The 15220-nt window shown below is 49.8% G+C and overlaps 7 protein-coding genes across 7 annotated transcripts; 3 read left to right on the forward strand and 4 right to left on the reverse strand.

Moving 5' to 3' along the window:
• Positions 1-164: 164 nt before the first annotated feature.
• On the reverse strand, positions 165-1106 carry B0J16DRAFT_384954 (uncharacterized protein; the record flags this gene model as incomplete). The annotated part of the gene is made up of 2 exons (XM_046131469.1): positions 165-860; positions 1005-1106. 2 exons carry the CDS (start codon positions 1104-1106, stop codon positions 165-167), a joined length of 798 nt encoding a protein of 265 aa, XP_045983538.1.
• Positions 1107-4139: 3033 nt separating this feature from the next.
• On the forward strand, positions 4140-5490 carry B0J16DRAFT_320676 (uncharacterized protein; the record flags this gene model as incomplete). The annotated part of the gene is made up of 3 exons (XM_046125590.1): positions 4140-4188; positions 4398-5177; positions 5225-5490. The coding sequence occupies 3 exons, from the start codon at positions 4140-4142 to the stop codon at positions 5488-5490; spliced, it is 1095 nt and encodes a 364-aa protein (XP_045983539.1).
• Positions 5491-5650: 160 nt separating this feature from the next.
• Positions 5651-6352, reverse strand: B0J16DRAFT_342901 (putative MFS transporter). Its single transcript, XM_046127943.1, has 2 exons — positions 6254-6352; positions 5651-6205 (listed from the first exon to the last, which is right to left on the reverse strand). Exons 1-2 carry the CDS (start codon positions 6312-6314, stop codon positions 5820-5822), a joined length of 447 nt encoding a protein of 148 aa, XP_045983540.1. The 5' UTR covers positions 6315-6352; the 3' UTR covers positions 5651-5819.
• Positions 6353-6481: 129 nt separating this feature from the next.
• B0J16DRAFT_372664 (uncharacterized protein) lies at positions 6482-7941 on the forward strand. Its single transcript, XM_046130483.1, has 2 exons — positions 6482-7360; positions 7410-7941. Exons 1-2 carry the CDS (start codon positions 6557-6559, stop codon positions 7737-7739), a joined length of 1134 nt encoding a protein of 377 aa, XP_045983541.1. The 5' UTR covers positions 6482-6556; the 3' UTR covers positions 7740-7941.
• Positions 7942-7944: 3 nt separating this feature from the next.
• Positions 7945-9332, reverse strand: B0J16DRAFT_342903 (cytochrome oxidase c assembly-domain-containing protein). The gene is made up of 2 exons (XM_046127944.1): positions 8851-9332; positions 7945-8792 (listed from the first exon to the last, which is right to left on the reverse strand). The coding sequence occupies exons 1-2, from the start codon at positions 9110-9112 to the stop codon at positions 8230-8232; spliced, it is 825 nt and encodes a 274-aa protein (XP_045983542.1). The 5' UTR covers positions 9113-9332; the 3' UTR covers positions 7945-8229.
• A 2199-nt stretch (positions 9333-11531) lies between these two features.
• On the forward strand, positions 11532-13022 carry B0J16DRAFT_342907 (ribosomal protein L13e). The gene is made up of 6 exons (XM_046127945.1): positions 11532-11679; positions 11765-11798; positions 11869-11915; positions 12005-12163; positions 12240-12917; positions 13000-13022. The coding sequence occupies exons 1-5, from the start codon at positions 11677-11679 to the stop codon at positions 12633-12635; spliced, it is 639 nt and encodes a 212-aa protein (XP_045983543.1). The 5' UTR covers positions 11532-11676; the 3' UTR covers positions 12636-12917; positions 13000-13022.
• On the reverse strand, positions 12612-15168 carry B0J16DRAFT_144370 (armadillo-type protein). Its single transcript, XM_046121936.1, has 4 exons — positions 15118-15168; positions 14811-15062; positions 14509-14763; positions 12612-14462 (listed from the first exon to the last, which is right to left on the reverse strand). The coding sequence occupies exons 2-4, from the start codon at positions 15016-15018 to the stop codon at positions 12943-12945; spliced, it is 1983 nt and encodes a 660-aa protein (XP_045983544.1). The 5' UTR covers positions 15019-15062; positions 15118-15168; the 3' UTR covers positions 12612-12942.
• Between the last annotated feature and the right edge of the window lie 52 nt (positions 15169-15220).

The raw sequence follows: 15220 nt of genomic DNA on the forward strand, positions 1-15220 counted from the left end.
GATATATCCGCTTCCTATCCCTAACGCCTAACATATAAAAATAAAGACTAGTTGAAATAGAATCTCCTCTTCTTTCCATTGCGATCAAGCGGCCTTAGAGCAATATTCTAAAGAGAAGGGTAAACCTTAGGGTCCACAATAATCGTCCGGTCTTCGTCGTCGTCCTAAGAGACGATGATGTGATTGAAGTGACCCGGAACCTTCAACCGGCACTTTTCACAGTCTGAGCGGAATCCTATGCTGAAGCTCTTCTTCATGCCGGGCTGCCAAGTCCAGTTGTTAACAGTGTGACGACTGCGAATGTGACCTCTTCGAGGAGGAGAAGGCGTTGAAGGATCGTGGTCGCCCTCATGAGGTTCTTCTACATCCATCATAGGATGTTCCACGTCATGAGGAGGTGAAGGCTCGACTCTCACGTTGGGGTGCTCCATGCCTGGAGAGACGTTGCCATAAGCGCTGGCGTCGAATTGCATGTTGACGGGGGTAATGGGTTCGCATGCCATAGTATTGTCATCTTCACAAATGGGGGAAGGGAGGCGTCGCTCGTTCTGTGCGGCTTGCCATCCTCCAGCCATTGTTCGAGGAACACTCTGGTCCTCGTAGAAGCCGGTATCATGGTGGCCAAGGTTTGCGACGCCGTTAGGGCCTGTCATGGCCTGCTGACCTCTAACCTGAGCGGCAAAGCTGGGCTGAATGGGTGTAGGCATGCGCCCGTTGGAGTTGTCGGTCTCCATCTGCATCATACTAAATCGGTCCGATCCCTGTTGTACTTGCATCATATTCATATCGGAATATCCTTGGTCCTGTGGCGTCGAGGAGGTTCGAGGAAATGCACGGAGGGGGAGACACTGCAGTCGTTTCTTCAAAAAGTCAGTATCTTCTTCTAAAGCTTAGGACGGCAAAACAAAACAAAATAAAATAGCCTAACTGCTAGTCTAAGCTGGCATAAAGTGGCTAAAGTATTTTGTTTCTTAGGCTATGATGCCTGGGCTGTCATGACTTACATTTCGGTGCTCACCGAAGCTCATGCCGTTAGCAGCGAGCTCTTCATCTTCTCGACCTCGTTTCCGCTGATCGAGGCCGGTGTGCTGCTGGGCGACGAACATCTTGTCGTAGTCGTTTGTTGTCTGTCAAAGAGAATTTGCTGCCCAGCAATTACTGAATTAAGAGATGTCGTCGTTTGACTGCCAGACCCTGCGTATTGATGCGGGTGGATACAAAAGGTCCCGGGAAAGTCGTGGTACAAGTGTGCAGTAACCAGTAGCGTTACAGCGGGGGTATCCGATTCCGATGCAAGACGATGCAATAGAGTACAGTAATGTGATGGGCGGGCAGATCAAGAAGTATCGGTCCTGATGGTGATGGTGATGCTGTGGACAAAATGTTGGATGAATGGATATAAACGTCAATGACAGATCCAAGTTTAAGAGGTTGGGTTGGTCAGAGAAAGAGAAAGAGAGTTGAGGGTCGATCGTTAGAGTTGAGTTCACGAGGAAGTGGCGGCCTGTCGTCGGTCAAGGAAGGAAGCCACAGATAGGCAGTGGATCGGAAGCTTGGAACGCAGGCAGGCAGTAAGCCAACAGTGGAGAGGCCAGTGCAGGCAGGAGAGGCTGGGGGGTGCTCTTTTTGGGGCTGGCTGTCACTTGAGGAGGTGCTATGCAAAAGATGACGGACCAACAGCAAATCAGGCAAAAGAACAAAAGTAGTGAGACAATTGGAAGGAGCGGGGAAATATGTAGCAGGGCGGTCTATAATGTCTTGGGTTATTATTCAAGGTATTTGAGGGTCTTGTCTCGGTGTTGGTGAAGCGAGACTGGTAAGTAAATGTAAATATCGGACGAAAGTAAACAAAGACCAACAAAAAAGGAAACGAATGTAATGCACAGCAATTGACGATTAGGGCGTCAGTTAAAACAAGTAAAGTGAAACGACGATGAAAAGCTTGTCAAAAGCTGAGCAAGAGAAAAAGATTGAATCAAGAGAAAGAACGTCACAGTCAAGGAGGAAAGGGGTTGGTTGGATTGGTTCTCAGTGAATAAAGGCAGGAAATGGTAAGGCCAAAGTTTGTGAATGGAGACCAAACCAGACCAGACCAAGCCATGGCGCGCATTCGCTTCACTTCACCAGTCGATCGGATTCCTTTCAGTCTCGCCTCTGTCGTGGGGATCGCCGAGAACCCGAATGTCCATATCAATGAGCGATCCCTTGATGAGGAAATAAGATGATCTAATTGACCCTTGACAGTCATGCTATGCTCCCTACCTATGCTCATCATGCTCATGCTCATGCTCATACCCATCATCAATCACGAGAAAGTAAGTCAAGAGGCCGGGCTAGGCTTGGCTTGGCTGGGCTGAGTGGACAGCCTGGACTAACTACAAGGGTATCACGGGCCAACAGATCCGCAGTACGAGGCTCCTAGTCCTCAGACGCAACGCGGTTCACTACGTTTGACAAGAATTTGTGAGAGTTGAGTTGAGTCGACATGTTGTTCAACAAAACTTGAATGTCTAGGTCTAGGTTTCAGTCGTGTTTCGCTTGGTCGATTTCCGTCCTTCCGTCAAGGTAGGACACGACTTCTTTCTGAGACGTTGCAACGGGCTTGTCTTGTCTTGTTGATCTTGGTTCGGACATGTCTGAGACAACTTCTGTACTTGGCTCAGATCAGATCCTTAGTCCAGTTAGTAGTCCTCGGTCAATGACCTTCCGGTCTGTGCTGTAGGGTAGTGTTGTGCCCATCAAGAACCGTCCTCAAGAAGATCAGTAACAGATACAAACTCTTTCCCCGTTTGTAACACGATATGTTCGTAGTAGCATTGTTCATTTCAATCCGTTCCCCCACGCAATTTCCCATGTTTTGGTGGTTCATTACCCCCCCTTTCCTCGGCGACACACATTCCTCTGTGCAACTGATCTCCATACTGATGAACCTCCAAACTCCTAAACGTGGGGAGATTTGCAAGCCGCCACGATACCAAAGAGACCCTGTCACAAGTATTGTTGCATGCCGACGTCACCAGAAACCTTCTCCCTTATCCCACTTTTTTCCATCAAGACCAATTGCTCATATTACTTCACAAGGGATACGATTGATTATCGTATGTTATCTCACGTTGTTTTCCGAGACGCGTCTATTGGTAGGGAGAATAGTGGTGCTCAGTGACACTACTTCATTACCCTAGTTTCTTAGATCAGACCCTTGGACCCCGGATCAGATATTATTGCTACTCCCTTAGACCGAACGGCGTGACCGTGATCAAGATTGAGAGATCTGGAGTCAAGAAAGGGTGGTGCATACCCAGTGGTTGGTCAATTGCTACTGGACTCGACGGAATGGCCTCAATATGCTCGAGACCTTAGTAAACCACCAAGAGAAGACTAATGCAATACGACAGTGAACCGACGGCATGATTACCTCCCACAGCTTTGAGAAGGTTGCACTTTCGGACGGAATTGGTACAACAGAGGGCGGTAAAAGTGATCACCCGTTCCTTGCATGCAGCTTCACTACTGTAACAGTAACTTCAAGCCTCCGACATAGGCGGTATGCCCGTCCGTATATGTATGTACGGAGTGTGTATGGCTTCAAGCCGTCCACATGTCAAGATGATAAGATATAGATTCTCTACTCGACTATTTTCTTTTGCCTCGCGTAACCGAGAAATTGTCACTACGGACCCAAACCGGAGCCAATTGAGCTTAGACCATTGATAATTGTAAAATTCTAGAACCCTGACGTAGTGAATCCAATGTATTTTGCATACAACTCCCCTGCAAAAATTCGCCCTTGACCCCTCGGTGGGGTTCCCCTCCGAAGCTCCTCCGGTGTGGTGCTACCCTGTGGCCTTGGGCTGAGCAGCATCCAGAACTTTTGAGTCAGAGGAGCAGAAAAAAAAAGTGTGTCTACTTGCTTGGGCTGATATCTCAACAACCTCTTCTTGTTCGCATCAACCCGAATATCTTCTTGTGGCGTTCGTCTTGAAAGTTTACTTTTGAGTCACCCATTCATCGCCTACTCCGTGGAGCTACACACTAAATAACTACCACTACCCGCTCAAAGGTAAATCTAAATCGGACCCCTCCATATCAAAATTTCTAGTTGCAACAAGATCAAGAACATCTCAGCTCACATATTCACAATGCCTTCAGCCGTCGATATGGTCACCATTGCCGCCGATGACACCAGAGGTTAGTCTTTTACCATGGAATTGCTGCTTTGTTTAAAGCTGTGGTGGAATTGTGCGGAGGATTCATGATACTATGTGGCGATGCCTCTCATGAGCAAGCTTGTCAGCATCATTGGCTTGTGAGAGGACAGCCATTGCGGATTATCGCAGTCCTCCCGCACCCCAAACTCATGCACCGACCTATGACGTCCATTGACTAACATGGACCAGTCCTCGGACAGGATCCTCTGATCCCTCCCCAGCTTCTCACCTCCGAAATCCCTCTCCCCGAGAAGGCCACCAACACCGTTGTCAAGGGCCGTCAAGATGCTGCCGACATCGTCCTCGGCCAGAGCGACAGACTTCTCGTCGTCGTCGGTCCTTGCTCCATCCATGACCCTGCTGCTGCCCAGGAATACGCTTCCCGACTTAAGGAAGTCTCCGACAGACTCTCCAACGATCTCTGCATTGTGATGCGCGCCTACCTCGAGAAGCCCCGAACAACCGTCGGCTGGAAGGGTCTCATCAACGATCCCGATATCGACAACTCCTTCAAGATCAACAAGGGTCTCCGTGTTTCCCGCCAGCTTTTCGTTGACCTCACCAGCAAGGGTCTCCCAATTGCCACTGAGATGCTCGACACCATCTCCCCTCAGTTCCTTGCCGACTGTATCTCTGTCGGCGCCATTGGTGCCCGTACCACCGAGTCTCAACTTCACCGTGAGCTCGCTTCTGGTCTTTCTTACCCCGTCGGCTTCAAGAACGGTACTGACGGCAGCCTTGGTGTTGCCATTGACGCTATTGGTGCCGCCGCTGCTCAGCACCACTTCATGGGTGTTACCAAGCAGGGTCTTGCTGCTATTACCCGAACCAAGGGTAACGAGCACTGCTTCGTTATCCTCCGTGGTGGAACCAAGGGCACCAACTTCGACAAGGAGAGCGTCCAGGCTGCTAAGAAGGTCCTTCAGGACAAGAAGCAGAAGGAGGCCATCATGATTGACTGCTCTCACGGTACGTTTGCTGACCCTTTGAAAGTTCTCAATACTAACCTGTACCAGGAAACTCTTCCAAGGACCACAGAAACCAGCCCAAGGTTGCCAAGGTCGTTGGTGACCAGCTCCGTGAAGGCGAGAAGGCCATCATTGGTGTCATGATCGAGTCCAACATTAGCGAGGGTAACCAGAAGGTCCCCGCTGAGGGTCCCGCCGGTCTCAAGCGCGGTGTCAGCATCACTGATGCTTGCATTGGCTGGGAGGACACCGTTACCGTTCTTGAGGATCTCGCTGACGCTATTCGCACTCGTCGCTCAGTCAACGGTTCTTAAACGGTTGTTGTGGCGTGAAGAGAAGCGGAATGTTAATGGATAAAATGTCGTATAAGATTTTGGGAGTTAATGACTAGACCTAGTAAGAAAAGGTCAGGAGGTAGAAAAAGTCGGCGTATATAGGTTGCATTGAAATTGTCACGATGACTGGTCTGGTTTTAACGCATAAATCATGAATGATCCTAACCTGTGCTATGATAGGGGTCAACCCCATGTTAAAGTGATGATATCTCAACCAACGCCGGAAGCCCCTTCTACCCAATACCCAAAACCGACAAATCGCACCTGGCTCAACCAAGACGAGTCCAATATTCGCCTTGTTCATAAACTCATCGGAAGTTCCCTTGCATAGGAGCATAGTTGCTGTTCTGTCTGGGAAACGTGGGCCCCCGCAGCGCCATAACCTTCTTGAAAGCGGCCCAGCCCAGCAGTCCGAGAGTTCCTGCGATAAACGCCCAGACGATGATCTTGTCCTTATTGCTGTCGCGCTGGAAGCACATGGTCGTGACATCCTCCTCAGTCGCGTCTTTGCAGAAGTCGATGCCTTGCTTAAGACAGAAGGCCTTGGTACACTCAGAACATGATTTAGACTTTGAGCGCGACTCAAGCTGAACTGTTGGGAGATCGACAGAGCGGCGGAGGGTTTCGTCTTTGGGACCGAGCGGGATGATGGTGCTGTTCTTAAAGCATGTGCATTTGCAGAAGGTGGGCGCAGCTGGGAGGTGTTAGCTATTGTAAAGTGTTATTGTAAATTCGCGCGTACATGCTGCGGCCAGCGAGATGAATGCTCCCAGTAGGAGCATAAGTAGCGATATTCGTGCCATCTCGGCTAATATGGAGCTGTCGTAGTTGCTTATCGGACATGGGAGGTCGCACGTCAATCACTTGAGGCTATCGATAGTTGACGATAGGTGGGTCAGACCCCGGTATCCACCCTCAGCCTCGTACATTCCCATTGGCCAATACCACCACACTGGAAAAAGTTCCATATCGACTTGTACCTCCAACGAACGACCCCATCACGATTCTTTTCGACCTCAGGACCCCTCCAATTCATCACCTCACAATGCCTCGAATACCGAGAGTAGGCGCTTTCGCCTCGCTACCATCGGCCGTCGTCCCCGTTAACCGAGTCCCCTTCGTCGCCCGCGCCACTTTCTCAACCTCCACCCCCGTCAACGCTCTCGATAGCAAGACACAATGGATCCGAAAGCAGCTGTGGAAAGGCGAGGCTCCCGGTGCTGAGGATCCTTACACTCAACGTCCGGAGCCGGAGCCTACGAGCTTGCCCAATGAGGCTCTGGAGTCACAAGGCGACCGCAGACCTGGCGCTATTCGCAACACCCGCCTGGTGCTGCCCCCCACCCACTCCGAGGCTATGACTGAGAAGGAGATCGAGTCTGTCGCTACTGAATATATCCCTGCGACTACAATTGAGGACCTGGAAGAGATTGAGCCTCTTAAGACATGGTGGGAGCAGCCCGGACATTGGGGCGAGGAGAGCGAGTTCCAGGGTTTCGGCAAGGCAGTAAAGGTGCAGGATCAGGCAGTGTTGGAGGTTTACCTGCGTCAAGCTCTGGTCGAGTCGCTTTCATACCAGCAGCGAGGTCTCCTTGAGGAATATGCGGCCAAGAAGTGGCCCGTTGGCAAAAGATCCCACCTGGACCGAACACTATCCGTCAGTATTCGATTCGAGAACAATGGCCAGCCTATGTTGAACACTCACTTCCGAGTTGTTACTGAAGAGCTCAAGGCTAGACCTGAGGAGGAGAGGGTCGAAATTTCACCAGAGGAGGCCAAGGAAATGCTTAATGCTTTGGATCCCTCATGGAAGAAGGCCTCTCTGGGCAACGACCACCTCAAGTTCGCTGTAAGTACATCGTATCTCACGGAATTGGATATAAACTAACAAAATGCAGATCCGCAAGCGTCTTTACCAACTCACCGGCCACTTCATCCCCGATGTGAAGCTCGCCGCAGCCAACACCCCCAAGGAACTCATCACCGTCGCCCTAACCCTCAACAAGCGTGGCAAGAAGCTCGCCGAGGTTCTCGAGGAGCAAAATGGCTTCTCCAAGCTCCAAAACGTCACAGTGCACAGCAGGAGAGTCACACCAATCGATCGCGAGGTTTCAGTTGGTCGATGGAAGGTCATTGAGGAGGAGTTGCGGAAGCGTGATCTGCCTGTTACTGGAACAGCAGGATACGGTAAGAATAAGGAGCGGGATTGGTTGACTGGTAAGGCTTAAGGGAAGTAAAATTATGAGGTGTATGAACAGAACAGAGGTGTATGACCGTGTATATCTATCTGTACATGTATAATAGACGAACAAACAAATCTTGAATCATTCTTGCGTTTGCCCCCTAAGGTGGATAAAAACGCCCATTACCATAAAAGAAAAGACACCGTAAGAGCTGGCCTAAAGTAGCACAAAGTGACTTGATTATTTCGTCCCTGGTCTTAGAAGAGTTAGTCTGCAACACCGAGGACTGAGCGTTCCATATCTCACTCAAGCATCTCAGGAACTATGTTACTGTTTAGTCGCTTAATATTGAATAGATGGTAAAGTAGGGTTTTCCCCTTAATGGTACATACAAGATGGTCCCCCGACGCCGTCTAATGCACTGCCAATCTACACATATGATACACTCCTTTTAGTTGCCTTCCCACCACGTACAGCCCGCTTTGTATGCCTCGTGTTGCCAGCCGTTTGTCTTTCCAATTATATTTTATACACTTCACCAGAACTTCCACCATGACTTGCCAGAAGCCGCAGGCTGTGCGCCTAGCTGGTCTAGAGGGCCTCCTCTTTGTTGATTCTCCCGCTCCGCTTGGATCACTTGGTCCAGCTTCTCTTTGCCGTCAGCGGCTAGCTTCGTCAACTGTGTCTGTGCCTCTGCCAATCCCTGTGTTGTTTCCTCTTTAACCTCCTCCTTCTTCGCTCCACCTCCTAACACACCAGAGAAAACACCTAACACGCCCTTTCCACTTGATGTCTTTGTAGCGCTATCTTCGGTCTTGCCCTGGAATGTAGGCTTGATGTTCTCCTCGAAATGTGTGCGGTGTTCGGGAGCGGCGAGCAGGGGTGGTAGCTTCTCGCCTCGTGCTTCGGCTGCTTGGTTGGCCTCCTCGACGAGAAGAATCTGATCCTCGGTAGCTTCGCCCTTGATATAAGCAAGACGAGCCATGGCGAGCTCATCGGCTTCGAGTCGCTTCTGGGCTTCGACCCATTCGGCGCGGCGGGCTCGGTTATATTGTACCATGTCCCAGACGGAGTATACAGAGACAACACCAGCGACAACTATTGATCCTCCATCAGCACACTATCCGGCAATGTCTATTTCGTCATACTGGCGTACCTGTGAATGTCACAATGCCTCCCACAGTAAATCGATGCGCAACATCGAAGAATCTCCTTCCCGCATCAATGATCCTATCCGCCTTGCTAACCTGAGCATTCTGAGCAGCCAAGTGAGCCTGACGCAGTCTCCTCACGCGCTGCTCGGGTGTCTCGCCTGGGATGCGCGCTGTTCTTTGGACGGTTTTGGAGGTTGCGTGGGGGACTGTGGACGTAAAGCGGGTGGCGTCCTTGACGGTCCTGGGGCCGATTTTAGAAGCCATTGCTGCTGTTATAATCTCGAGAAAGCAAACAATTGATCTCTATGGGCGGCTGTAGGAAACCCAATTTTGCGGTCGATCGTGGGGTCTCGTCGTTGTCGACTCGGGATGGAGTGGGAAGTGGTGTCATGAGATTTTTCGGGTCGTTAAACTGGCGTGCAGAGAGGAATTGTGGGTATTTGATTGGTGCGGCGTAGGTTCGGGTTAGAGGAGGTGGGCTGCAGACAACATACAAAGGTTCACTGAGATCAAAATAATGATGTTATTGATGATTGATTATCTGATATTTGTATGCATATCCTTCATGCCGGCAGACTATTTGGCTGGTGAGCATGCGGCGCCTTGTAATCTATGGGATCTTGCGTGAAGTCTGGTACTCTCTAGCATCTACGGAAGCGCTTGACGAGCAGACAAGCGACGCACGCACTATACAAGCCGCTGCCCTTCATGTGAAATCTTGGGGCATCGCAAGAGAAAAGCTCATGGAGAATTGACTGGGGCCCGCGGAGGCGATAGGCGAAAGGTCAAGCTGACCTCGACGCAACAGCACCTCCAAGCAAATATCGTGACCTTCACTTCTACCTACGATCAACAGCATCAACCTCGCCTACGCCGAGCTTCTACGGACAGCGCGATACATGGACTAGATTACCTTGATTACTTCGAGACACGTCTAAACATGCAGAGAAGCATTCCGACAGCACTGGATACAACTCAACGGAAGCATCACTATTACACTACAAACTCTTCTTCATGAGACGGCATCAAGCCACCAACATAATGAAAAGTCATGGAGAAAATCAAAAATTGCGCCCCCCATGGCCCCGAAGGGCAATGGAGTATAGAAACGACTCCGCGATGTGCAATGCAGGCCTTCCATACTGAGGAAACCAATTCTTGATCTGGCTTCCTCGGAACAAGGTAAGTATGAAGAGAAAAGGAAATCGAAATCAAAAGCGGGCGAGGAAGAGCGGGCTTTATAGATTTCTGGAGCCCTCCTTGATGCCTTGAACCTGAGGCGCGCGTAAGGGCTCGGAAATTACTGCCTGCGGAAGGACCACTTGCACGGTTGCCTGAAATTGTGCATGCACCGCGAGCAAGTGTCAAAGTATCACCGAAACGCTCTTTCCATAAAAATGTGTTTACTCTACAGTGATTGTCTTCAAGGGAAACAAGCTTTTGAAGTGTTTGTGTTAAAGAGGAGACTTCACTAGCGTCACAATCACCGCCAACTGTGGTTGGAGAAGGACTTGTTGGTGCGACAGCCTGTTGTCTATCGTATGTGATAACCTACACCTCCAACTGTCGTGAATAATTGGTATGGATTATTCTGAACAGGCTGTTTATAAAGACGCATCACTGATTGAATTGTGTTATTAACACATGGCATCTATTGGACTACCTCCATTCACGCGGTGCCTGCTTTGGCTCAGTGCTCGCATCACCATGTGTCCCGAGTCTCTGTAGGTACTTCAAGTTAACGGGACCAGAGCCACCAGACACTTTAACTTCATATGTGTTTGTGCTCGGGAGTAAAAGCTTTGGCCCAAGAATGGATTTGCTCCATTACACTCCAGTCTTGAGATGGCATTGCGGAAGAGGGGAAAAGAGCTGTGTTCTGTATGCACCTAGAGAACGGAGTTTGATGGCGAGGTTCTTCGTTTCACTTACACGTTCGACAACCGCCGTCGCCTCGTTGAATCAGTGAGCATTTACTCCAGACAGCCCTTGGCCCAGTATGGTTTCTGTTGCAAAAGCTTGTCGCAAGAGAACCGGCTAATTTTACTACTGCGCACATATCAGTAGGTTTCGCCTCGACTGTGTTGATTACTTTGCTATGCGCTCAATTAGCGATGAAAACAGCCAGTGGCTTAGGCTTGTTAGATGCCAATTGCAGTACATGTTAGATGAACACAACCAATCTCTGTACCGGTTTGATCAATTCAAAGGGAAGAGTGTAATGTTTTTTTCTGACTAGTTTTCCATATCATATGAGACCGTCATGGCGATAGGCTTTAATGACAACCTGGTGACCAGACATCTCCGCGTGGTTAGTTCCTGGAAGACAAGATCCATATGCTGGATATACACTTTCAGAACAGTAAAATTGCAAGAGTCAAACTCAATAAAAAACAATAGAAGATTATGCTTCTTGTATCGATAGACCTTTCACAAAGACGATTTCATTGATCTGCTTTTGGGCACTCAATCCAATACGAATATCTCCTCGACATACCTCCAATTGAAGCTCTTGTCTGATAACGACTGGAGGCAGCGCCATCTCCTTCAATGACGTCTCCACAGTTCTAGACCATCCATGCAGGTCCGACACGGCTTCCGCTCCAACATTTTCCCGCTCATGAAATTTGAAATTTTGAGAAGGTGCAACCAGCAAAAAAAGCCCACAGCACGTGACCCGCACCTGCCGCTAAGCTCGCTAGACCCCACCAGATTTTTGCAGCGTAGGGCACGAAAACCCTTCTATGGAATTTGACAAGCCTCGACTCTTCGAAATTTCCACGCCTCACGACCCGACAACGACAATCGGAGCACGGTAAGCCGACAAAATGGTATGGATATACGCGCCCATTGCGATGCGATGAGATGATTATCGCCATCGTATTTGCCAGCATTCGCTGACTCGAATTTCTACAGACGATCCGATACAACCAGAAGCTCGTCAGCAACCGTTAGTCACCACCAAACCCACGATGAACGACGTGATAGAAGAGAACACGAGGGACTGACTCCTCGAATAGATTTCCGCAAGGATTGGCAACGCCGGGTTCGAACCCACTTCGACCAGGTATGGCGACACTCCCGACGAGAAGAACGATGATGATTCGGTTTTCTGGAAACTCTTGAAAGGCACACAAATATTGACTATTGGAATAGCCCGGTAAGAAGAGCAGAAGACGCACAGCTCGTCAGGCCAAGGCCGCTGCCCTTGCTCCCCGACCTGTCGACAAGCTCCGACCCGTTGTCCGATGCCCTACCATCAAGTACAACCGTCGTGTCCGCTCCGGCCGTGGTTTCACCCTGGCTGAGCTCAAGGTATGAAGAATATCTGAGTCGAATCAAAACGACTCGAAAAATGTTCGAAATCGACCAGATCTGACTGTCTTTGTAGGAGGCCGGTATCCCCAAGGCTTTCGCCCCCACCATCGGCATTGCCGTCGACTTCCGCCGCCAGAACCTCAGCGAGGAGTCCCTTGCCGCCAACGTCGCCCGTCTTAAGGCCTACCAGGAGAAGCTGATCCTCCTTCCCCGCCGATCTAACGCCCCCAAGAAGGGTGACACCAAGACCGACGTCTCCAAGATCGAGAAGGTTTCTCAGATCTCCGCTGCCCTCCCTATCGCCCCCACCGACATCGCTTTCAAGGAGATCTCCAAGAGCGATATGCCCAAGAACCTCGAGGCCGGTGCTTACCGAACTCTCCGTGTCACTCGTGCCAACGCCCGTTACGAGGGTGCCCGCCAGAAGCGCATTCGCGATGCTGCCGAGGCCGAGACGGCCAAGAAATAAACTTGCAAAAAGGGAACTGGTGTTTGAGGGTTTTGCTCTTTATGTCACTGAGGCATGGGCAACGTCGGTTCGAGGCTCTGATGAAAGGCCTGGCCTGGGTTGGAGGAAGGATACTCTAGGTCCAGCTCAAGAAATTTACTGCATGATCACCGGCTTTGTTCTGTCATACCACTCGGTCAATGGATGCATTAAGTGCATATGGTGTCTCTGCTTGTTAAAAGTTACTTGTTATGATCTCAATTCGGTTCATGCTCGCTGTGATGTGATGTCTATTGCTATTTTGTGCGTATCCTATCTATGCTTAAATCTACTCATCCGCCTTCTTCCCTAGCAATTCGGTTCCCTGTCTAATCAAACTTTGCAGGTGACTCATCTGGGCTGATTCGAGGGTCTCCCCATTCTTGACAATCTCGGTACACAGCACCAGACAATTTTCTCTATCCACCTTGGCCATGTTGGCCTGCTGCTTGGGGTCCACCTGTTGAGGTTCCAGGGCAAGTTCCTCAGGGATAGCTGGAGGAACCTCAGGCTCGCCAGCCTCGATTTGAGGTGTTTGGTCGTCTGATTTGGTTTTACCAGTGACTGCAAAGTTCAAGGCATCCATGGCTCCAGCCACATCGAGTACCTTTGCGACGACATGTGCGCCATCCTTGGATCGTGATAGAAGAGCAAAGACGAACCATGCCTCAGACTTGAGAATGGGCCACTTCTCCTGGGTGATCAGGAAAGAGAGTATTTGGGAAAGATCATGCTCAGCGTAAAACAGGTCTCTCGACTGTGTCTCTGAGTTCTCAGAGTTATATCCTGAAAGGACCTCATCGACAGGTGCAGTATGGAGTACACGGCACACAGTAGCAACACTACGTGCGGCCTCGAGTCTGGTCGGCTCCGTGTCAGAGCGCTCAAACAAGGAGATAATATCGTGCACAGTTGTGTGCTTCTTTGAAGACCCCTCAACCTCTACAGTCCTGGGTGTTGTGATACGACGGACATTGTCAGGAGAATTGACAAGAAGCAGGCGGACTAGCGACACAGCCGAAAACTGAACCTGAGGAAGAGTGTCGATGTTCAATATCCGTGGTACACTCTCAGGCTCTAGCAGATCTCCAAGCACTGGCTTGTTCTGTGCTGGAATTGCCAGGTTCTTTAGGAATGAGAGTGTAGAATGAAGTAGCTGGGCATCAGTAATCTCCTTGTCAGAGAGGATAGCCATGAGAGGAACATGAACCTGATGCTTCTGAACAAAAGCAGTTGAAGCCTGGTCCGAACGGGAGAGGTTGCCAAGAGCTAGACAAGCAGCTGACTGAAGAATGACATGAGGTTCCTTCAACCACTTCATCAGAGACTGGGGCACAGAACTCTCGAGGGCGTAGAGAGCAGGGAAATAGTCGCTGCCAGTGAGATCAGCCAGTGTCGTAAGAAGCGAAGTACAAAGCTGTCCAAGCTCCTTGGCAGTATCCTCATCATCAAGCTCTGCATCGAATTGAGTGTGTGCGATGTAGAAAGCCTTGACAAAGACGTCCAACTGCTTTGACTTCAGGAGTCGCTCCTGGAAAGACTCGTTGGCGAGGTAGCTGGCTGCAGTAGACACAAGGGCCATGAAGTCCTCGATATCGGAGCTGTGGTCGGGGCTGGTTGCCAGCTTGAGGAGAGTAGAGACCGTGTCGGGGTCTGCAAGATCTGCCTCGCCATCTTGGGTAATGAGAAGAGCCAGGATTTTGCAAAAGTAGGCGACCAGAGGGCTGTAGTCGGACAGGTTGGGTGATTGCAGAAGAGCAATGAGATGACTGCTTAGTCTAGACTGTGATGCAAGACGTTGAGCGGGTTCTAAGGATGTCAGTTCTGAACTCCATCCAGTCAAGAGATTACTTACCATACTCCACAAGAACATTGTAGAGAACGGGAATCAAGTATGGGACAAGGCTCTTATCCTGAAGATGGTTGATGAAAGGAATGATGTATTTCCCCTCGACAACACGAGCCCGGTTTGCATCTGTGTCTGCACAGGAGTTTCCGGTTACACGCAAAGCCTGGACCTTCACGCCATGACTTTGCGGTTCCTCAGATGCAAGGATATCAAGAAAGAACTCGAGGAGGCCTGAATCACCATAGGGTAATCTCCAAGCAACTGTAACTAAGTCAGCAATGTTTAGAATAACTGTGAGAGTAACTGACCATCTCGGCTTCCATCACCCAATGCCTTCGCTGTATCTTCTAGTGTCGAAGCATCTTGCGATTTAAGAGCCTCAAGAACTGGGGACAATAGTTTTGTTCTTCTTGTGACAGCATCCTGAGCTTCGTTGGTTGCGTCATAGGCATCTGGTGAAACTCCACTGCCCTCACGCTGCAATAAGACAGCTACGTCTTGGGGAGTTGATGCCATTTTATTTTCCTTAGGTGATTGAAAGGGGAATAAGTTGGATTATTCTGATTGTCTGTGAGTTACCCTATAAGACTGCTGAGTAGGACAGGAATTGCTTACAAAATGAAGATCCTAGGCCAAATATGTGTAAGAAGGACTGATTCACTGTATGAAAATATTGCCAAGTACTATAGCACTTGAAGAAAATCTCAAACTATTTTCT

Source organism: Fusarium flagelliforme (genome assembly GCF_020744385.1).
Source record: "Fusarium flagelliforme strain FIESC 12 MPI-CAGE-AA-0113 chromosome Unknown B0J16scaffold_4, whole genome shotgun sequence".
Lineage (NCBI taxonomy): Eukaryota > Fungi > Ascomycota > Sordariomycetes > Hypocreales > Nectriaceae > Fusarium > Fusarium flagelliforme.